The sequence below is a fragment of the Seriola aureovittata genome, chromosome 21 (assembly GCF_021018895.1).
Source record: "Seriola aureovittata isolate HTS-2021-v1 ecotype China chromosome 21, ASM2101889v1, whole genome shotgun sequence".
In the NCBI taxonomy this organism is placed as follows: Eukaryota; Metazoa; Chordata; class Actinopteri; order Carangiformes; family Carangidae; genus Seriola; species Seriola aureovittata.
In genome coordinates, this window is record NC_079384.1 from 10,615,642 (window position 1) to 10,639,746 (window position 24,105).

At 39.4% G+C, this 24,105-nt stretch overlaps 2 protein-coding genes across 2 annotated transcripts; both read left to right on the forward strand.

The window, feature by feature from the left end:
* On the forward strand, positions 1-14,745 carry LOC130162467 (synaptic vesicle membrane protein VAT-1 homolog). The gene is made up of 6 exons (XM_056366209.1): positions 1-624; positions 6,402-6,609; positions 8,473-8,643; positions 8,840-8,929; positions 9,703-9,941; positions 11,787-14,745. Exons 1-6 carry the CDS (start codon positions 241-243, stop codon positions 11,976-11,978), a joined length of 1,284 nt encoding a protein of 427 aa, XP_056222184.1. The 5' UTR covers positions 1-240; the 3' UTR covers positions 11,979-14,745.
* Positions 14,746-16,219: 1,474 nt separating this feature from the next.
* Positions 16,220-22,949, forward strand: LOC130162752 (probable phosphatase phospho1). The gene is made up of 2 exons (XM_056366551.1): positions 16,220-17,155; positions 19,408-22,949. The coding sequence occupies exon 2, from the start codon at positions 19,444-19,446 to the stop codon at positions 20,218-20,220; it is 777 nt and encodes a 258-aa protein (XP_056222526.1). The 5' UTR covers positions 16,220-17,155; positions 19,408-19,443; the 3' UTR covers positions 20,221-22,949.
* Positions 22,950-24,105: the final 1,156 nt, after the last annotated feature.

A 24,105-nucleotide genomic window follows, 5' to 3' on the forward strand; every position in this document is an offset into this window, starting at 1 on the left:
CTTGACACTGGGCACTTGTTGAGTGCAGCGCGCATACAGGAAACCACGCAGTTATAATCTCATTTTGCAAAGGATCTGACTGTCTTCAGTGAGGAGCATCTTATTTTATGAAACGGATATATTTGCGTTCAACAGGCTTCTTTTATTTTTCCTCTAGTCTTTTTTTCCAGGAACGCCCAGTCAGCCTGAACTATTGATCTGGGCTGAAAACCTACAGAGCGCACATCACAAGTGGTTATCATGTCTGGTGAAGAAGCTCCAACTCAGCAACAACAGCCGGAGCAGGAGAAGAAGCCGGATGAGCCTCCACCGGCTGCTTCGGATGCTCCGCAGGAGCCCGGGAGCAGCCCTGCAGCAGCCGAGGAGAAGCCCCTCTCCTGCCGCGCTTTGGTCCTCACGGGGTACGGGGGCTACGACAAAGTCAGGCTGCAGGTGAAGACGCAGAGCCAGCCGCAGCTGAAGGCAGGAGAGGTCCTGGTGCGCGTCAAGGCGTGCGGGCTCAACTTCGCCGAGCTGCTGGGCAGACAGGGGCTGTACGACATGCTGCCAGCCCCGCCGGTCACGATGGGAATGGAGGGCTCCGGTGTCATCGAGGCAGTCGGGGAGGATGTGAAGGACAGGAAAGTGAGTAAAGGCCTGCTGAATGCACTCACGCCCACTACATACCACATTACCCATTATCAACATCCACATGCGCTGCGAAGCTGCTTGCTATGGATGTAGTTTGCAGTGTATTTAAACTGAGCAGCTGAGTTCACTCACAAGTTACTGAGAGTGTGAGGAAATCTGCAGCCTGTTGATCCTCAGAGGCAAATTAGTTCTCATTCCTGGCCAAAACATGCTCCTAATCTTTTCCAAACACTACACCAGATTATCTCTCGTTAGTCCCCACCCCCTTTCTTTTGTGAAAGTTGTAGAGAAATCAAGAAAACCTATAAAGTCTTGGCCTTTGATGTGAAAAGCATATTAATATGTTCCCTGACTTCTTGGAAGACCCAGTTAAATGCTTTGTAGACACAAAAACAATGTCCAAATTATTTGAATGACATGGTTTTTTTTTTATGGACACTCCTTCCTGAGCCATTAACAATCAGTTAAGACATTTTTGCCCTTTTTATTTTAGGTTTTAAAACATCTGTATGCAATATGATTTATATGCAGACTGAAAAAAGCAGCCACTCTTATACCCTCCATCTGTCCTATCTATTAATGTACTGTAGTCTCCATAATTGAAAAACTGCGTGGAAAGAGGCTGTCTCACTGGAAAATGTAACATCCTGCCATTATGAAGTGTTTGATTTACAATGTGTCCTTGAAGTGTTTCTCCCTGGCACAACAGTACATTTACTTGTGCCGTGATAAGAGCTTTCCAAAGGTCGGGTTTTATGGAGTTTTAATTTATTAAGTCTGATGAAAAGGTGCAAAACTTTTAGATAGTATGTTTCTGTGCTTCCTTAAAATACATAAAACCCAATAAATGTCCACATTTGAGAGCCTTGAGTTTGTTTTTATGCCATTTCTGCTCTTGGGGATGCGAGATGTGAGTACCTGTAATTTAAATCCAGTCATGCACAGATTGGTCTGTGTGAAGCCTACCTGTGTCCTCTAGTTGTAGCACATTTTCCAGAGACACTGCAGAGCTGATCCTGAGGCCAAAGGATGCACAGGTTATGTGTACGACATTTATATTTACACGAACAGATAGAGGATGAAAGCAAAGTGACCCCGTTGCAAACGACCTTCATGATTTTACGTCACAGCTTTTTTTCAAAAACTCTCTAGTTTTGGCAGGTTCAGGTGTGTTTTCCTGCGCTGGTTAAATCTTTTTACACCATCTCTGTTGATCTTTAACTGGAGGTGCTTACGTAGCTACTGTGTGCGCACACTCATGCATATGGATGAGGGAAAACACCCACAGCTGAATGACTAACAGGCACTCTGCAGCTGTGTCACTGGGTTGATAAGAGGCGCATTATTTGCTTTGTATGGAAATCTCAGCAACAGATGACTCCCGGGCATACATCAAGGAAGAACTCTGATGATGATCCTCTCATATTTTTCTGAATATTGCCATCCTTCCAGAGCAAAGAAACATTTTGCAGGATCAAAATAAGTGGAAACTGTGACCTGCAGTCCGCCCCAATGTTTTCAAGACACATGAAGCATTCAGTGAACTTTGCACATTTCATTATTGTGCATCCTACCCCCTGTTTGTGCCTCTCGAGTCACACTGCTATGCATCTGGGTTTCTGAAAAAATGTATTCCCAGAAGATCACTTTACAACACTTTCTGCTGTTCTGAAGGTATTTGCACAATCCTCAAAAGACTATTTTATCTGGACGAAAAAATATTCCATCATCTCTTTTATCTGCCTGATAAAAAATGATTTTAAACCGTTGAACCTTTTTAATCCAAACAAGGATGGAAGCCTGGAATGACATGGTTTTGCTCGGTTTACACAATGTGAACTAGAATTTTTAACATTTCTTATTACTAATGTTGGTGTATATTGATGTTACTGTCCAATAATTTATATTTTCATCCCAAATAACACATAAATATTTTGCATCATTACAAAAAATAAGGATATATGTACTTTCTGGATAGGAAACGGGAGCGCAAGTTGAAAAATGGGATACATTATTTAATTTTTTTATGCTGTAACCAATGAAATATATTTTTATCCAAATTGTTGTAAGAGTCTTTAATGATTTTGTAGAAAAAATCTTCAGTTCAGTGCTAAGTCTTGGAAAACAACCTTCCTGGTCTTCCAAACATTGCATGGTTGATATTTTTCAGAAAATCAGATGCTCAGCTCCGTGAATCCAATGTAATGTCAATACAAATGAGGCTCAAACTGCGGCTGTGTGCATGCAGACATGCATCCATCTGTAAGTATGACTAAAACCTCTCCCTGACCCTCAGTGTCACTATGGAATTCCCCCCTCCTCCTCCTCTGGCTCTTGCTACACTCCTATCCCACCCTCCTCTCATTCCTCCCTCCATCCATCTATCCATTTTCGGAGAACAAGAATCCTACAAGGGGAGTGGTGCGTTCTTACACCTTTTTTTTTTTTTTTTTTTGGAAGGAAGCAGCAAAACATGAGACACCACAAAACACCAGATATAGCACTGCAGGAAGCAGAGTGTTTAAAATGTATGAGTATAAAAATTGATAAGTTTAGGGGGGGGCAAATGTGTTTGGGTTAAGGATTGGAGGTGGTTGGTTTAGGTTAGAGTAAGAAACTGGGTGGGGCTGCGGGTGGGACTCGTACTGCAGTCACACACAGCAGCAGACAGTACGAGAAGGTCGAAGCCACGGTGTTTTCAGAGATTGACAGGCCAGACCGAGCAGAGAGGCTTCTCCAGACTAGCCCAGAAGGGTGTGGCTGCTTCATACGATACTTGGGAAGCAGATAGAGCAGATGTGTTAATGTAGGATCCCATTACAGTTTGCATTTTCAGATTCCAGATCCTGCATTACCTCGTCACAGAGGACGGTCTGTGATTATGCCTCACGCTTCTTGATTGATATTTGGAAGATGAGAGCCGCGATTTCTTTGTTAAACTGTTCCAACTGGTCGCTTTGAAAGACACACACCATCTGTTCTGCAAATAAGCTCTTTAATCAACTTTCTGTTATGTGTAGTTGTAGTTGTTATGTCTAGTTCAGTACAGTGCTCGCCAGTCAAGTACTATATTGAGGTACATGTACTTGAGAGTAACATGAGTGTTTCCCTTTCACATGGCGGCTTTAGTTCGGCTACTTTGCAGATGGAGATTTGACCTAAAACAGAATATGATAAACTTTACTTACTTTTAAGTACTTACTTTTTTGGCTTGTGACTTCATACACATAAAACAAACAAACAGTGTGTAGTTGGGGTCAACTTTCATTTGTCTATGAGACACATTTCAATAATTGTTCCCAAAGGAGTAAAATTATGTAATATTTTATAGATAACAGCAAAGATTAGCAAAAAAAACCAAAAGAATAGATATTTGTGGAGAAGAACTTCCTGCTCCATTAATAATCTCATGACCCCTCAGATCTCGTGACCCTTTGGATCGGCCTGACCCTTAATTTGGGAACCACAGGCCTGAAGTAGTTACAAGTGGCTCCAGTTTGACCAGCTACAACAGTAAAACAATGCTTACACTCGCCACTAGTCACACTAATACTTTCATACGCTTACTCAAGTAGGAATCTGAATGCAGTACTTTTACATTATGGTACTAGTACTCGTACTTATACAAAAGATCTGAGTACTTCTTCCAGCACGGCCCGTCTGCGTGTTTGAGCATTGTAAAACACACAAAGCAACTTATTTTGCCGTGGTTGGAGATGCTTTTCCTTGTCTGCTATTGAGGAGTGTTTGTCGAGTTAGACGGTGATAGTTAAACATGTTCATAAAGATGTCAGCAAGAAGTGACACGTCTCACACCGTGTTTATATCGTCATGCATTGACACAAGCAGTGGGGAAAGCTGTACTGTCACACTTAGTTTGCTGGTATAAACTTTGTAATGGCTTCCACACAAACCTCACTGTCCTACTTTCGAACATTATTTCGGCTAAGTTCAGGTCAGATTTCCAGGAACTGAGCTCAGCTGTTTTAGAATTGACTGTCATGCGTTTTTGAGATCACCCAGAGGGGGTTTGAAAGTGTTTCATAACACCAGACGTTGAGAAATGTTATGAACCCAAAAACGAGCATGTCATCCAAGTTTACACACAAAGACCATCCAAAGTGGAAGTGTTAAGAGTTATCTCCCCGCAGCACACACCCAAAATGTGTCAGTTTTGCCTGTGCATGTGTACGTGTTTTTAATATTTTTATATATGTATAAATCTGTCTGTTGCCACAGGTTTGTGTGCAGCAGGAAGTGGGTGTGGCTCAGTGCTCATGAAGCTGCTTTAACAGGAAGCAGTGCAGCATTCATAGTCAGATTAGACTTCTTTCCTGTGCCCTTCACTTTTCTTTTTTTCTTTTTTTGGCCAAGGCGGTGATACTTTAATGAGAGCACATCTCTGTGGGAGAAAGCTGCACACAACGCAGGAACAAATGATTAACTGAGAAAATATTTAGCAGAATAATCAATCATAAGAGGGATGATTAGCTGCAGTGCTACTTTCTATACTTTTACCTATGAGTCTTTTGTAAGGATGAATGTGGATATTGACATAGAGCAGCAGTGTAATAACTGGCCCTGGTGTCATTCAAATCAAAGATACATCAGATGACTTCCTGCTTCCTGACTGCTTGACCTCAATTTGTCATTTGATTCCACCAGATGAACTGTAGGTGGAAAAACAAACGGCTTCACTGTCTCCAATAGTCAAGAGCAAAGTGACACAAGAAATTGAGCTCACAGAAGAAGCAATTACTTCTCTCTCACATGTTCACACGTCTGTCTAATACTCTTCCCTTCTTAGTCTTTAAGAGGCAGCTCACCTGGAGTGAATAGGAATCATGTTTTCTCACCAACTCTAATGTTCATGCAGCTAGTTTTAGTTTTATTTTTCCAGGTTTTGAGATATGTCTCTCAGATTTCTGCTTCCACCCTAATGCAATGGATGTGATTTACATTTTCGTTTTCTACTTTCCACTGAAGAAGTAGCGCCTGTGCCAAATGTTCACAGTGAGATCTGCAGATTATTCACAGCTACAGGGACTTTTTTTTTCACCCTGGAAAGACACTTTTTGTTTAATTTTTAGCCATTCTAGCAGTACTGCTCTAATGATGGCAGTGCTGGTTGGTCAGTAGGCAAACCGCTTTGATCCAGACTGAAGTATCTCTTCAGCTGTTGGTTGGACTGTCTGTAAATTCTGCACAAACATTCATGGCCCACAGAGGATGAATCCCAATGATAGCACTTAGCTAGCACCCCCCATGAAGTTAACATTTTTGGCTTTTTGACGCCCTTGTTGAGCCTCAGTTGTTACCATGTTTCCTTACTAACACGCTAAACAAAGATGGTGATCATGGTAAACATTATACCTGCTTAGCATCAGCATATTATCATTGTTACTGTGATTATCGTAGCGTGCGCGCTCCTGTCTCAGCCTCACAGAGTCCCTAACATGGCCGTTAACTCTTAGCCTTAATTAAATGTACTTTTTCAATATTGTGAAAACTACATATAAAAAATTCTGTTTACCTCCACTGTATTGGAGTGAAGACAAAACTGTCAAAAACTGGACAAATTAAACCAAAAATATTTGCATGGCCACATACAATGTTTTTTTTAGTAATCTTGGTGAGCCAATCCTCTAAATGTTAAGCTGATGTGAAGATCTTGACAAACATCAGGAAATGAATATTTCTGCTGACCGCAAATAATCACCATCACCGTGATCCCCTCAGTGACTCTCTCCCTCCTCCCTCTCCTCCCTCAGGTGGGAGACCGTGTCATCACATTGAGCCGCAGTGGCATGTGGCAGGAAGTGGTCGTTGTGTCCGCCGACCACACCTTCCCCATGCCTGAGCAGATGAGCTTTGAGGAAGGAGCCGCTCTTCCTGTTAACTACATCACCGCCTACATGATGCTGTTTGAGATGGCCAACGTGAGGCCAGGAAAGAGCATTCTTATACACATGGCCGCAGGTAAGATGCATACAGTATATACAGTACATATAGCTTTCTCAAATGATCAGTGTCAATTAAAACTGACAATATAATAATTAGATGTATTATGTATATTATTATGTTTTATTAGTTATGATAAATCCAGTAATAAAAATATAAATAATAAATAAGTTGTTTGTCATTTATCTGGCAAAAAAATGCCATAAAATCAAGCAAAGTGAAGATATATTCTTTTTTTCTTATTTTCTTTTCTTGAAAATTGTGATGAGCAAATTTTTTTTTCATGGAGTTTCATGGAGAAATGAATCAAAGTTGTGATTTTAAACATGACTCATCTCCTCAAACGTGCTGCAAGGTTGGGCAGACAGCCTCCCCTGTGATTTAATTGTTTCAGTGTAATAAACCCAACAAACATCTCCCCCAGTCTCCCGGGCAACATGTGAAGAGTAACAAAGCTCCAGGTCACTAATCACTCCTCTGAATGCAGCCACATTTCTGTGCTGAAAAATTATCAGCCGAGAGACCATCGGTCACAGGTGAGGATGTAGTGTGCAGGCACGGTTGCTTTGGCAACAGCTGACATTTCAAAACGGGGCTCCAGCACCGTAACAAGCAAATATGTCTCATTTCCTATGTGTGTTCAGGTGTTTAAATAAACAAGGTGTTAGTAGCATTAAAGTAATCAGAACAGGATCAGAATTATTACGACTTTAGCCACCAAGCTGTAGCAAAATGTCCACTGATGTTAAGTTTTAGATAAAATCTGAATAAAGTCCTGTTTGAACATTACCTGTGACTTACTGCTATTTTAACAATGTTTAAACCTGAGACACACGCTCAGATGTTCCTTACACCAAAGACAGTTCAGTTGTTTAACCATGGAGATTTCATGAGCTAAAACAGAAAAGTATATTTTCTCAGGAGTGATTGTGTCTTTTCTTCTTCTTTCACTCTCGAAGTCAAGATTAAAGCGTTAATAGATGCTGCTCAGGATATGACAGCCACTCGTAGTCCAAGTATACAGATCAACTTTTGTCAGCATCTCAACATCCACCATCACGCTCTAGTGCTCTTCTGTGTCCATGCTTCAGTGTTGAGTGGGTGGTTGTCAGCTGACCTGTATGAATCAGCCACACGAGGCCAGGGTGAAGAAGAGGACATGGAGGATTAGTGTTCATCCAGCACTCCCAGGCGGTCATCATTTTTGAAAAAAGATAAAGAAAAAAATGCTACAAAGCCATAGAGACCAGGAAGTGCTGTTTGCTAGTTCAGGTGTTTGTTCCTCAGTCTTCCAAGAAGTCACCCACCCTAAGATCGCTTCGCTTCAATTCCACTACCGCCCCTGGAGTTATTAGAAATGAAATTTACCCCAATCCCACCGCTGTTAAGGTTTAATCTATCATCTATGGGTGACATTTTAAACCCTTTAAATCCAGTTTCCACTTGTATATAAAAGTCTTGTGTATATATAATGGTATGTGTATAATATAAACATACTCTATACTTCTCTGTATGTCAGTTATCTTTAAAAGGAGAAGAGGAAAAATGGATTGAAGTTTTTCAGATCACTCAATGAAGGAATCTGTGTTGCTTTACAGTCCTTGTTGAAGATAGTGGAAAGATATGTTCAATCAACTCTCTTATTTATTAGGTGCTTATTAAATCAGGTGTGAGTCAGGCAGGAAGTAGCTGTACTCAGTCATTCTTTCTATGAGATCAGCACTGTGCTAACGCAGCACTTAAAGCCAGTGTAATTTTATTGTCTGATGATTAAATCACTGAGAGGGACCACACAGAAGGTCTGATGCTGAAAGTGAAAATAAAACCCGACTGTTGCTACTGTTCTCAAGTCTGTTTGTGCTACTGTCTGCACATCTGTAGGTGGCGTGGGTATTGCTGCTACCCAGCTGTGTCAGACGGTGCAGGATGTGACTGTGTTTGGCACAGCGTCAGCCTCCAAGCATGAAACCATTGCTCAAGGTGGGGTAACTCACCCCATTGACTACCGCACCAAAGACTATGTGGAGGAAATCCGCAAAATCAACCCAAAGGGTGAGAAAAAGAGACTCCTGTCAACTTCTTGTTCTGCACACTCTAGTGTTTAAGCACAAAAACCTCGAAGCCTCACCTTTCTTTCCTCGCCAGTCTTTTGTGTCTTCGATATGAAAATTGATACAGAGACATAAGAAGCTCTTCACCTTCACCCTCCAGTCCCATCCTTTCCCTGTTTTATTATGTCTCCCTGCAGGTGTGGACATCGTCCTCGACCCACTCGGTGGCTCAGACACCCAGAAAGGCTTTAGTTTGTTGAAACCATTGGGAACGCTTATAGTCTTTGGTAAGACATTTAGAAACAGAATGTGCGTTAATGTTTTTGTACTTTTGGTTTGTTTTTGCTGGAATGACTTGAATTTTATCCCATTTAAATCATAGTAATGGTGTTTTCCATAATCTTAAAACTGAAAGGACATGCAATAATGATTAGGTATGAGATTTGACATAGTAGCTGATACAGTATCTCTTACTCTCAGGCCTCCCAAAGGGATATTATTAAAAAAAAATTTAAAGAAAGGAGCAAAATATATTTTTTCCTCCAACACAAGCTATTTAATTTGTACAAATATGATAAAATATGGGTCATTGTAATGCTGTCCCTGTCTTTTCCCCACATGTCTCCCTTCATATATTTAAAATCAGAGTCCTACAATCAGCTCTAACCAGTAACCAGAGATCCTCAGACTAAGTGTCTAAATGTCCCACTTGGATACTACACACTAATTCTAACCAGGTTTTGATGGTGTGGTGTTAATGGGCACTATCGTCTCACAATGAAAGGATATGGATGAGCTTCTCGCAGCTGGAAAAAATGAAAACAAAGTGCAGACTTGTTTTTATATTTCCTTTTTGTTAAGTTTAATTGGAATTCCAAGGTCACAGTTTGACATTTGTTAGGGCACATGTTGTTTCTTTTATACTAGCTGTGCCCCAAGGTAGTGTACACCAATATTATATCCGGTAAGTTTGCAAAAAGACAAAAACAATATCAAGAAAAAGGCACCACTAAACAGATTTCTTCTCTGTGTGATTTCCTATTCTATTCCGTAATTCCAGGTGCGGCCAATTGTGTGACGGGCCAGAAGAAGAACCTGTTGGCCATGGCAAAGACCTGGTACAACCAGCTCTCTCTTAACACCCTGAAACTGATGCAGGCCAACAAAGCTGTCTGTGGCTTCCACCTGGGCTACATCACTGACGAGGAGCTAATCAGCAGGTGTATGTTCAAGCTGCTGGAGCTCTACAGGCAGGGAAAGATCAAGCCCCGCATCGACTCATGCTATCACTTTGAGGAGGTTAGTTTGATCATGTTCACTGTAAATCTTCTACTGCTAAAAGTTACCACTATGGTGGCATGCCAGATAGCACTGCTTGGGTATCTACCACTACTAATCTGCTGTGTCTCTTTAGCTGCAGCCAGCTGCCAGTTACCTTAGCTTAGCATAAAGAGTGGAAACAGCCATCTTTTACTCCACTACATTTCTGAAGGAAATATTGCAGCTTTTTCCACCACATGTATCTGACAGCTGTAGTTGCTACTACAGGTTAGAATATTTGCATGCAAAACATATGAAGAATATATTGAATATCATGCTTTGCTATAAATTAAACTACTCAACAGTAAACACAAGTAGAGCTTAAACTAATTTGATAACTAAAAGAGTTAAAAATTAGCTCCACCTCAACCAACTCCAACATAAAAATGCTGCTTAGACATTAATGCATGAGTAATACAGCTAATGATATAAATATATAATAATGTATATAACAGTTGCACAGACCATTTTTCTGCATTGAGTACTTTTACTTTTAATACTTCAAGTGCATTTTCCTGATTGTACTTACATACTTTTACTAGAGTGATATTTTCAATGGAGGTATTTTTACAGTGTGGTATTACTATTTAAGGAAAGGATCTGAATACTTCCTCCATCACTGTGGACAGTATTCACAGACATGAGATGCAGTAAAACAGAAGCTCCACTGAAGCTTCTCCTGCATCCCAACCTGAAAAAAACCCTCCTCCCGGTGTTTTCCTCTTTTCCATCAATGATGTGCTGTGGTAGATGTGGTAGATGAGATGGTACTAGGTGCTAGGTGACGATCTTAATTGTTGCCGTGGCATCCACTACTAGCGGGGATGTCTGATCCACTACTAGCGGGGATGTCTGAGTTTCTCTGACTGGTTTCAAGGATAGGCCGGAGTATGATGCAAGACAATCCTGGCTGTGCGTCTGCGAGCAAGATACAGACAATAACTGAGGCAGGAAATAATAGGAAGTGCAGATGATTTATGGCACAGATACAGAGCAGAGATATCCATTGTTTTTATTTCATTAATCCTTCCTCCCCATGACTCATCAGTCCTTAGTGCGTGTTCATGTAGTCACTGCAAAAGAAAATATAATCTGGATATGCTGCTGTTTTGGTTTGGTTATTTACACTGTAGATGTAGAAAAACACAGCATATCAAAGGGATGACATGTTTAGTGAAAACACATTTTTCCTGGTCTGGTTTCTGTGGTCTCAAGATGGTAAAAATATGGACAGAAAAAAACATAACATTTAACAATTAAAATCTTTAAAACCTATATTACATTAAACAAAACAAATCCGTCTAAACTACAACAATAACTTGGCTTAACCTGACTAACTGATGACTCAAGGAACCTGTTTTTGTTGGTTTTTTAAAAGCTTTTCTTAAAGCTGCTCTAATCAGTGTTAGACATGGATCGAGTGATTATGTCTCATGTAAAACAGCTCAATTTACTGATCATTTTAGCATCTTTTGGCTCATTGTTTTTACAACCTACAACTTTACTGTTTTGAGTCATTCTCATCAGCATCATTTCCAAAGCCATCAGGCATCCCCGTGCCAAACAACCACTGGATACTGTTAGCTACCATAGCGAAATAAGCAACCATGAGCTAAAATGCTATATTGCCTTTTATGGTGAATATATGTTAATTTTGTGTTCAGTCAGACACCTTTGACCTGTCCTTTAAAACAAATTCTCTTGTTTTTGCTTTTTCACAAAGTTAGTGGCAAAATTCTGAACAGATTTTGGACATTACAGTGAGAGATATGCTCTTATTTTAGGCGGAAAATTAACTTTTGTGCACATCCTGTCTTTCTTCAGGTAACTGATGCCATGAGGCGCATGCACGAGCGCCAAAATATTGGGAAAGTCATCCTTCTTCCTGAACCCAAGAAGCAGGAAGAGAAACCAAAGTCCAACGCTGAGCCGGGAGAGAATGTGGAAAAAAGTGAAGCTGATGTCAGTGAGAAGAAAGAGGAGGCCACAGAGGAAGTTAAAGCAGAGAAGGATTGAGTAAGAGTGTTTATTTGAATAGTATTTTTAAACACTTCCTCAACGAGTTTCCATATGGTTTGATTGTCAAAAAAAAGAGAAAGGAAATTAGGAGAAAAAACAAGATGCCATGAATTCTTTGTCAGTATTTTGAAATGTTTCTAAAGTTTTGTTGTGCAATATGTCTATGGTGTGGTGTCTATGTTGGCAACACAAGTTCACTGTATTCTCATACATTACCAAAGGAATAATGTATTGTGATTACAGATGATAACAACTCAACAACAGCTCTAACATGATATGATACCTGTAATAACAACAAACCAGGGCCAGTATGTATAAAACTTTTAAGAAATGGTCCCAAGAGTGGTCTTATACTTCTTATTGGTGCACAGCTTTATGCTCAGCTTGTTATGATTAAGACTCATCATGCATTGTAGCTAACATGATATATGCTTCATTATATTGCAGAATGCAAAGGAAAGGCATATAAGAGCTTTGTGTGTGATTCAGTGATCTGATAATCATCAAGAAAAAGACAAATAAGGAATGCAAAAATGGAGCGCTTCCATAAAATGTTTACTGGCAAGTTCATAAACTTCTATAACATTGAAATCTACAATAATATGAAATTTTGATTGTATTCTTGCTGAATCCATGAACGTTTTCTTCTTCTCTAGTATTCTTTGGAATAAAAGCAAAATGACTTAATTCACAGAATTGTGACACATGTAAGATCAAACAGATTCTCTGACTGGCCTTATACATACTGGCTCTGGTTCTGTTGTCATCAAACGTGTCAGAAAAAGACGAGTCTGTATATAAACGTTAAATACATTTCCAGTTCTTGGTCTGGTGGTCGTTTCTTTTTCTTCTGTTTTTCTTCCATCAGTATCATCCTTAAAATCTGGCCAAGTAATTTGAATGTAGTCAGAATGCATGACTTAAGCTTTGGCCATTTCTTGCGACCTGTTACAGATTATTAATTTAATGTAAGTAACTAGTAACTGTAATAGATCAAATTCTGTAATTTACCCACCCAAGTGTGTTTTATCAGTGTAGAAGTAGTTAGAAATAGCAGCAGTTAACCTTAGTCTAGTTTAACAGATTGAGATGCATTAATGAAATGTCTGTAACGATGTGGGTGAAAGTGTCTTTTCGCATGCTCTCCTCTTTGATGAGTGTTGTTAGACAATAGTCTCTTTTGGCTGTGAGGAACGCCCTGGTCAGTATCTTACTGCACTTTTCTCACTTATTTGTGCCAAATTTAAGCCTTTCACCACCGCCATCACGTCAACTGTGAATAACATTTAGCGGGACTCCCCCGCCTTGGCAATCACTAGTGTGTTTCCTTCCAAACAATGTCAGGCTGAACTTGAGCTAAAACTGTTTGTGAAAGCAGGTTTTCTTCCCTCGAGTTTGCCCTGTGGATTCGCCGCTTTCCTAAGTCTTTTCTTGCCTCCTGAAAATCAAAGTGAACAGTGCTAGGTTCATAGAACCACAGTACAAGATGTGGTGCTTAGCGATTCCTCCACAGGGGAGTAGGTTAAAGAGTTGAAAAGAAAAAGTGCGATCATGCTTTGCTTTCATCTCCAACTTGTCCTAATCATGCTTCTATTGTTGTGCACTTTCTTTTTCTGTGCTCAGCCAATATTCATTTTTGAAGCTCTCACAGCATATAGTGAAGGATTATTAAGCTTCAGTTTTAGATAGCGTATAATAGTGGAGTTCGGGCTCAGTAATTCAAATGTTTTGTCCAGCTGTGGGTGTAATTCAATGCGGTGACGCAGAAGACGCTCCCGGAGCACAAGAAAGAGTTTCCCCTCCATCCACACTAGACCAGCTCCTCACATTCCTCTCTCTACCCTCTGTCCTGCTTTCTGTCTCTCTCTGATCCCTCCCTCTCTCTCCAGCACACTCTGTTTTGATTTCTAAACAATACTTGTAACAAAGTTTCACATGTCATGCTTTATTTACATTTGTGACATTTTTGCTTTTCTTTTGGACACTTTGACAAGTATTGTTAAGTTTGGCCAGGTTTCCCTCTCACAGTATGAAGTAAGACCTGATGTGGAATTTCAGTGGGAACTGGAGTCTGCTAATTCCTCTCTGCAAATATTTATATAATAATTATATCAAAGACGTGCTATTGCATTCAAATGTAAACAGTCAGGGAATATTGCAGCTACATTTTGTTTTTGTGCCAAAATGTAACCTTCAAAATCTAAAATGTGAGACAAGCGTTTCCCATAACATCTGACATCAATATGCTGTAACTGATGTATATGAATGAGTATTCACTCATGCAGCGAGGGACATCTAGTGGTCCATTAAAAACTGTGCCTTGTTAAAAGTGAAACATCATGAAATACGCAGGTTTCCAAGGTAATTACAGTTGATCCTCCACAGTCTGGACTAATGTTTTATTCATCAAAATAAGATGTTACATTTGTTTAATGAATGCCTTAAAAAGTCAAAATCCTTTGAGTCAAAAGAAAATGTTAAAGAAGTATTCAGACACACTTTAATTTTTGTGAATTATTTTACTTTAGCTTTCTTTTTTATTTTTTTATAACTTTTACTAAAAGTAACTATGTTGTTACACATGAGGTTCTGAACAGGTTTCTTGTCTCAAGTGTTGAAAGATTTGATGTGTGACCACATTCGTGATAGAACAATGCTGCCTTTATTTCATTTTTATACACACTTCATGCACACTTGCATTGACTGTCTGTGTTCACATGGCACTAACCTGCCTGTATTATTAAAGTGTTACTATGTATCTTCATCTAAGCTTGTGAACTGGTGAATCTCTTCCTTAATGGTTAAAAGGGGCTTTAAGGAGATTATGATGAGATTTTGTTGACTTCTACAATTAGTGTGATTTTCACTGTGAGTGAGGTAATGTTAAATCCTAAGGTTAACTGAGTCCACGCTAAACAACAGGTTACAAAACTATATTATATATTGAGTTGCTATTGAAATCAAGCCCCACTCCACTTGTGATTGGTGCAGTGATCCCAGATCAACAAAATGGAAAAGTGCGGCCAAGAAAACAAACCGCAGGTGTGATAACAGTTAATAATAAATAATAAAACAGAAGCAGTTTTTATCTGGTTGAGCATTATCCTCAAATATGCACGGCAACCAGCAGGGGTCCTCCTATTTACATGTATGTAGAGCAGAGTCTCAGCGACTGACAGCTGTTCGATTATCCTGTTCCCAAAGGACCTTGCTGATGAATTATGACTCATTTACTCCAAATCACATAGTTCATGTTACTACAGAGCCATCAATTTTTTAAAACACAAATAATTATCAACAATATTATATCTTATGAGCTGTGTTAAGTAAAACTGGATGGGGATTGTTGTAGTTATACATGAGTTGAATAAGCAACAGAGATTTTTGGCTTTTCATAAGCAAGTTGCTGCGTTCCTGTGTCGCCACTGTCAGTGCAAAAGTATCAGGCCTGTCGAGACCAATCTGAGAAGCTAAAGTTTCTTTATCTGATCTCGACATGTCTGCTCAAGTATCTCTGATTTATCTCCCTGTTCTGCCTGAAAAAACAACTCTTGTGAGGAAGCCCCAATGACCAGCTAATGATCATGTATGAGGGATGTGGGATGTTTTTTGGCCGAACAGGACTGTGTTAAAGTTTGACCTTTTCAGTACAAAAAAACATCCAAAAAAAACAATAATTCAGTGTTCACCACAGCGTTTTATTCTTAGTATTTTTCAAATCATGAAACAATTTTCTTTGCTGTAGCCCAGATTAATCATTCGCATGAAGATTTCATTGAATCAGAAATGGGCAACAGGAAAAGAGTCGAATAAATCGAATAAAACTAAGAAGCAGACAAAACCTTCACACAGAGCCTCTATAGTTTGATCCAAAAACCTAGAAATAAATTGAAGATGTATGATTTTATATTCCCTCATCTTTCTGTGCAAATTATCTCAAAGTACTGCTAATGTATTATCAAAGATAAGGGGTGCTGAATATCTGAACATACAGACTACAGTGTGTTTATAATGGGTGGGGAAGCTGAGCTGAGCTGATGTTCTGATGCAGTGATAACATTATGCTCATTATCTCCTTCCTCTTTATCAGCAGAATGTAAATCTAGACATTTATCTTAGTTTTTCCAGCCTTTTGTAGTTCAGATACTTGACACGGTCTTGTGAAATTAGAAGATGCCCTTTGTTTAACCCTAAGCTGTCTGGAGTGAATGGCAGTCCTATACTTGTAGCTGCTGCTGACTCGAAAGAAATGCCGTCATGTATTTTTAGATGGAACTTTCCAGCACAAGCCAAAGTGACAACATATGTTTAAACTACAGCATGTGGCTCTTCTGCAGGGCAACAGATGTTAAATCTTCAATCATCTCAGTTATTAGTGGATCTGTTAATATTGTTATCAGACTAAAATGTACTTTGAATATAAAATCACTAAACAATTTACAGCACTGTACCTTATGACATAGTTACATCAGTGGTACTGAACTGCTGTGGTGGAGAAGCCAGTGGGAAACAACATTAAGAAAGGTGGAAGCATCTCCTTCGAATCCCAGGTGAAAGAGAATTAATACTTAAGTTTTTTTTTCACACATACTAAATTTGTAACTTTTGGAACAACTGTTAAGTTTGCTACTAACATGCATACAATTGAATGGTGATTTCACCATATTTGAATTTACTCAATTGTGTTAAAAAAAAAAACAATTACAAAATTCATTTTAAAATAACCATTTCAGTTGTATTTGAGATATTAGGTACACTTGTAAACTTGAACACAATCCAATACAACAGCTCAGACATAATATTTTACAAAGAAAACATTTTGAGTTGCTACTCACTGTTTTCTTCCATTTTACCTGCATTTAAATTCTGTAAAAAAAGTAAAAAAAAAAAAAAAACCCAAAAAACGATTTTCCATACATATAACTGAATTACACTTTTATTTTCTCTTTTTGTAAATTACTTCCAAAGTGAATGTTATTCTGTGGTGCTTTTAATTAGAAAGGGGAAGGCGGATGTACTATGTTTGCTCGGGTCAACTTGACGCAGCGGCTTTAAATGGGAATACCCTCTGTGCTGCTGAGGGAGTCTCCTTTAAAAAATCTTTATGCTGACTGGGATGCGGTCGCCGGAGCCGGGCACCTAGCCTACCATCCCCGCTCTTATGCTCGCCACCGGTAGGCCTCTTTTTCTGTCTTAACCCTCAAACGGGTTTCTCTCCGCTTCTTTTGCTCTGTGTATGATTTTACTGTTTGAATGTGCCTTTTAATCTTTGCCGCTAGGACGTGCAGTAGCCTCTACCCGGTCAGCCTAACGACTCCTGACACAGCCGCGCTAATGACTTTCAGTGGTAACCTCTCGTACAGGAATAGCGCTCCTGGGTTAAAATTAGATAGCTTAGTGTGTAAATATGTCCTATTAATAATGTAGTTACTGTTGGAGACCAGGCGCACGCTCACTTGGCACAATGCGTCCGTTCAACCAAACTGCAGGTTACAGGACATTTAGATCCCTGAGCACCAAACCAGCTGGTCTCACTGTCAATGAGCTGACATTGTCAGTAAAAAAAAAAAAAAAAAAAAGGTATGTAGGCTATGCATTTCCTCATGTCCATACAGGCCAAGCTTCCCTGCAAACCCAAAAGGTTGCATATAAATACCTATATTTATGTGTAATTTATACAAAACATATTTTTATGTGTGTGTTTTTACATACAAGGTAATATATACAATTATTTTTAAGGCTGTTTGTTTGATGATTATGTGGTATGTTCTTTGGGCCCAAACTCATTCTGGTCAATGTTATCATTTGGCAGCACTTTCCACTTTCTATGAGGCAATAGGGTCAGAGGCATAATCCTAGTGCCTTCTGCTACAGCGATGTGTGGATGTAGACAGTTTGCATTAATAGATTGTGCAAGCTGCTCGTCGAACAGGCTGATCTAGCAACATTATCTGAACCTTGTCAGGGCAGGTCCCTTCTCAGACCTTTGACGTACTATAAGTAAAGTAGAGACATATTGTGAAACAAAATCACTTACAAGAAAAAGTGCATATCATCAAGAGTATCAATAGCAGGGTACTCATGCAGAATATTATTGTGCCAGTGTTTTATTATTACTATTTGAGGTCACTGATAAATTAATACAATAATAATGTTGTATCTCTTCGAGGTTGAGGTAATTTGAACTACTTTATATTCTGTTAGTGTATTCTACAAGAATGTGTCATCTGATAACATGATCATGTGTTTTGTATGTGTATGTCTAGTAACTGCAGAAACAGTGAAGTTGAGAAAAAAAAGGCTTTGAAGTAAGGAGGACAAACTGGGGACAGATATATAAAGTGTAAAACATAATTATTGATCATTGTCCAAAACCTAACATCAAAGGCTAAAAACATTTACAGAAAGTGCACTGGATGCTTCGACAATCTAAAGGGTGCAGCGAAAATGTATTCTCTACAATATCTTCAACCACTTTCTTCTAATGAGTTAGCTTCGTTAAATAATATTTAATTAGGCTAAATTCATATAAATATGGTATTTAAAGCTACCCTGATAAGCTAGGCTAATCAAATATTCTTTCCATAACTCGCTTTTGACCAAATTTGTATTCACTGTGTTTTGGCTTTGTAGTAGGAGTAAAAAAGTGCAATTACTCTTGTTTATTGGAGTAGAAATATAAAGTAGCATAAAATACAAATTCCCCAAACGTAGTAATTGAAACTGTCCTGTAGTGTACAGATAGATTCGCTTTTTACATCCCACCATTGCTGACTTGACATTGCCCCTCATGTTTGTTCCACTTATGGTAAAAGTATGCTGTGACATAACAGCTCCCGCTTCACTCAAGTTACAACACGTGTCCAACAGTGGAAGCCCTGTGCTACAAATATATTGGCGATGTTAATATGGAACTGGGATTGGTCCGTTATCTGGCTGAGACATGCTGAATATATAAACAAATGTCTGAGTGAGTCTCCCCCCCCCCCCCCCCCCCAAACCTAAAGGAATGAACAAATGTCTCTGTGGAAAAGTGCTATCAGGATAGGAAGTGTATGACTGTGTGTTGCATATCAGCACAGTCATTTAAACATGTTGGGCATCCTGTTTATGTGTTGCTTTTGTTTAATTTAAACTTTGCTCTCTTCCTTTCCTCTTGTAAATGTTGTAAATGTCTTGTGTCTTGTAAATGTTTACCCAGTAGCTTACAGCATAATAAAGAGTATTTAAACATTTTGATGTTTCCTTAACCCATGCATGTTTCAGTGCGCTTTCATTCCCTGTACACAGCGATGTGATGTTTTGGCATCCTGCCGTTAACATTTTATTTTTAGAGTGGGTTGCAATAACACACTACTGTTCTGTACAGTATCAGTTGTCTTTGAAAAAAAACAACTTTATGATTGTGTTTCATCCCTTTTCTCAGAGAGGGACCACTCACTATTTTCTCCAGACACCAAAGATGACAGCTCCATCAAACTTAACTCATGCGGTGCCACGGGAACAGCGCTTCCTGGTGTTGTTCGACTTTGATGAGACCATCATCAATGAGAGCAGTGATGATGCTGTGGTGCGTGCTCTTCCCGGCCAGCGGCTCCCTGACTGGCTGAAAAACAGCTACAGGGAGGGGCATTACAACGAGCAGATGCAGAAGGTGTTGGCCTACATGGCGGAGGAGGGTGTGTCTAAGGACTCCATCCACTCATCAATAGAGAGGATCCCACCAACGCCTGGCCTCCTGAACCTCCTCCAGTATCTGCAGAGCCACCAGGATGATTTTGAGTTAGTGGTGGTCTCAGACGCCAACATGTACTTCATTGAGACGTGGCTGAAGCGTGCTGGGGTGCATCACCTTTTTCGGAAGATTTTTACAAACCCGGCCAGTTTTGATGCAACTGGTCGGCTCGTGCTGCTCCCTTTCCACTCCCACTCGTGCTCCCGATGTCCTGACAACATGTGCAAGCAGGTGATCCTTCGGGAGTATCTGGCGGCTCGGCAAAAGGAGCGTGGTGGTGCCACCTTCCAGAGGGTGTTCTATATTGGAGATGGGGCCAATGACATCTGTCCCTCTCTGGCTCTGGGGCCCAGAGACACGGCCTTCCCCAGGAGGGACTTCCCCATGCACAGGCTGCTGCAGGGGATGCAGCAGTCCCAGGAAGCCATGTTCAAGGCAAATGTAGTTCCTTGGGCCAGCGGTGAGGACATTGTGCACAACCTGAAGAAAATAATGGAGAGATGAGATGGGTGTGTTTGTGTGTGTGTGTGCGCGTGTGTGTGTGTGTGTGTGTATGTGTGTGTGAAAGAGAGCGTGAAAGAAGGGGGAAAATATAACAAAGGTGCACCAACCCTAGTACTGGTGACCAGCAGGTATGCATGATTTTACATTAGCCACACTTGTTACAACTTATAAAGATGTAGCCAAACGGTGTGCATCTATTTGAATTGAATGTTTCAAAGGAATAGTTTGACGTTTTGGGAGATAAGCTTATTCGCTTTCTTGCTGAGAGTTGGATGTGATGATCAGGGTAAAATATGTAGCTGGAGCCAGCAGCTGGTTAGCTTAGCTTAAGACACACACACTGGAAACAGGAGGAAAAATTTAGCTTAACCATTCTACAAGTAACAAAATCCACCTGCTAGCACCTGTAAAACTCTTTTTGACAGTGAAACCTGAATCTCAGCCAGACTCCAGGAAGTTACTCATTCCGGTCAAGAAATTTTATGCTAAGCTAACCAGCAGCATATTTTGAAAGAGAGTGGTATTTTTCATGTAATTCTCAGCAAGGACGAGATTGAGCATTTTTCCCAAAACGTATTTGTCTAAGTGTAGAGAACTACTTAATTATTGGGTATTAAGTGTGTATACAATGTTAGGCAGTAGTAGGTGCAGTATGCAGGACAGGACTCCCAATGGAATGCAAATAGATAAGCTCAGTAGTTAAGATTATCAGGATCAATAATGGAGATATGCAGTATTTAATGATGCACTAAGTTTTGATTCTAAAGTCTGATCAAGATACTAAAGGTCTTCTTAACCAAAATTGTGTCTAGTTTGCTCTGGAGTGGAACTAAATCCAATGCAGTCAGCTCATTTAACACACCAATCCCCTTCAATGTGAATGTAATTTGCTTTACATTTCAACATCTCACTGCAGCTGACATTTTTGAGCAATGTTAGCTGTGAAATTTTGGGTCACATGTGCTGTTATAGAGTGCAGAGATTTTACTGACCAAGAACAACAACTTAAACCTATTCCATCTCTGGAGGGTCTCTGTGTTGAATGGCTTCTTCTTCTAGTTCAAAGCACGTTAACACTTCATCCAAGGCCTCGACAATGGACGCATAACTAGGATCAGGTGTTATAGCACTATCTGGAACAAAAGACCACACATGTTGTGTCGGGCAAGGACAAGAACGGTGTAGAGCAGGGATAAGGTGACAGAGAGGCAGGCACACTACCTGTGCACTATTGAACCACTCATTACTGATACCTAATCTAGGGCTTGATTATACAGACGTAATCTACACCAGCATGTGATCCAAAGGGAACGCTGTAGCCATATGCCTGCACTTTGGCCCCACTATTATACACTGTGTCTCTGAAACAATGAAATAAACTGTAATGAAATGCACCAATTGAAGATTTTAAATTCTGTTTGTGTAGTCATTAGTTAGCACTCACTTAATCCTCTTATAATGAATATTCGTATTGAATATTGGTATTGATAAAAGGCTGAATACGTTGGGGAAGATTTATGTTCTCTAAGAAGTCCAACATCTTCTTTATGTTTGAAGGTATTCCCAGTTCAAGTACAGTGGTGTGAGAGAATGGTGTTGGCATCAGCCTCTCTGGTATATATTTGCAGAATTAACTCAACATGTAACCTCATTTTGCCTCACTAAATTCATGACAGGGACTGGGAAATGTATTTAAGAATATATAGAAGAGCAGTTGTATTCACTGAATCTGTTTTTAGCATTTTATTATTATGTTCAAATTCAGGGACTGGGGGAATATTGTGTTGCAGGGTCCTATTGTCATTTTTCCATCATGTTTACAATAAGCGGTCTAAATTCCTACATGTGTACTGTACATCTGTTGATTTTTGCAGCCTATCTAGGGTTTGCTGATATTGTGACTTCAGGCCAGAGGTAGTACAAAATATTTGAGTGTATATTTGTATCCATTTTGTATTTTAAATATCTCTAACAATATAGATTCATGTACATCTTCGTCAAGCCGTTACAGTTACCAGTAAGAAGGTGTGGGTGCTGATGAAAAGCGTTTGCTAATTAATGAAATACTTCTAGCCTTGAAAAACAACATAATGCTGTGTAAGTGCTGGAGATTTACTTTAACCAGTGTTTTAATTTCTCAGGGAGTAGAGAAGAAAGTGTTAACAAGCTAACCTAACAGTAATAATCTATATTTATGGAAATGTGTTTATGTGCACTTTCAGATTTGCTGCTCTAAGAACAAAGTGTTCATTTGTGATTAAAAATTAATGCAGCTGAAGTTTGACCCTGAAATTCTTTGAGATCTAAATCTAATCCATTCATGCTTTGTGAGTAGGAGACTAAAGTTCTGTGAGCTTTACTCCTTCTGATGTTAGAATCATTAAAAGTGTAACACAGGTACTTCAGTTTACTTTAACTGTCTGTGTACCAGTAAGACTTCCACTGAGTTTTGTGCAATAATTAAGCGCTATACTTGATATCATGACAAATAGATTTTATCTTAAACAGGAAGAAAAACTTGACATTTGACATTTTCTGGGATGTGAAATGACCCCACATCCTTAAACGATATTGTTCTTAATATGATTTTAAAGACAACGACACAACAACCAAATATGCTGCCTTTTTTGTGGTTTGCTGTATCTTTGCAGAATGTACTTCTAATCACAACTTCAAGTATGTGTGTAATGCATCATTGTACCAGGAATATAAAGCCATTATCTGATTCATCTGTTTTCTGTTGTGTGCTTCATAACTGTGATGATAAACTATTATCTCACAGTTATATCCCTGAACGGTCAATTAGGCTCATGATTATCATCATCATCATCATCATCATATAGCCTATATATGATGATATATAGGCTATATAGTTCAAACGGAGCAGCAAATATTCAAAAATGAGAAACTTTATCTGGGGATATTGAGGGATATTTGCTTAAAAAAATACTTTTAATGACGATAAATCATTTTTCTGTTGATTGACTAATCAATTAATCAACACATTTTTTTCATCTTTAATATGCATTTTGAATACAGTATTTTCATATGAAATAGAATGATTTTATGATTGATTGATATATATATATATATATACATTTGTGAATATTTCCCACTATTTGGACTGGACATTTTTCAAAATTTTTTCACCATGTTTCACCATTTTGTGAAATTTCAAAGACTAAATGACTGAATCAAACAGATCATGTGATATTAAAAGAGACAATTCAGGTACTGAAAGGACCTCAGGTTGACATTGTTTTGGTAAAAGGAAAGAGTGAACTATAGCCTACTGTAAATTAGGCCAATGAAACACAATAATAAAAATATGCTGTGGGAAAGGGTCAATGTATTCTTGAAAATAGTGTGGGATATGTCAGTTGAGATGGAGTGTTAAGGAGGATGACAACATTAAAAAGCAAAATTAGCATTTTAAGAGACCAATAACGTCTCAGTAGAAAGGAGCCAATTTGGGTCAAGATATTTTGAGAGGAAATAAATTGCGTGATGCTGGTATGTATTTGCTGATGTCACTGTTTTAAGTTTAGGGTGAGACAATGTCAAGACAGTGTCAAAAAAATTAAAAACAGGATGGGGGAGTGATTTAGGGGAAGGGACAGTGAGCATGTAATCCTTTGTCTCAAAGTAGGTGACATGTTGATTTAGCAGCAGAAGCAGAAGCAGTGGAGGGAGGGCGGAGGTGACCCGGAGTGAGAGGAGTCATCCAAGCCACTTTCTCAACTCGCAGGACTTCAGACAGCCAAACTACAGAGTAAAGACAGAAGCAGGATTAGAGGAGAATGGATGAGGGTGCAGACAGAAGTGTGGGGGTGGCAGGGTCAGTGGAAAGACAGTCAGCAAGTATAGAGGGAGGAGAGGAAAGAT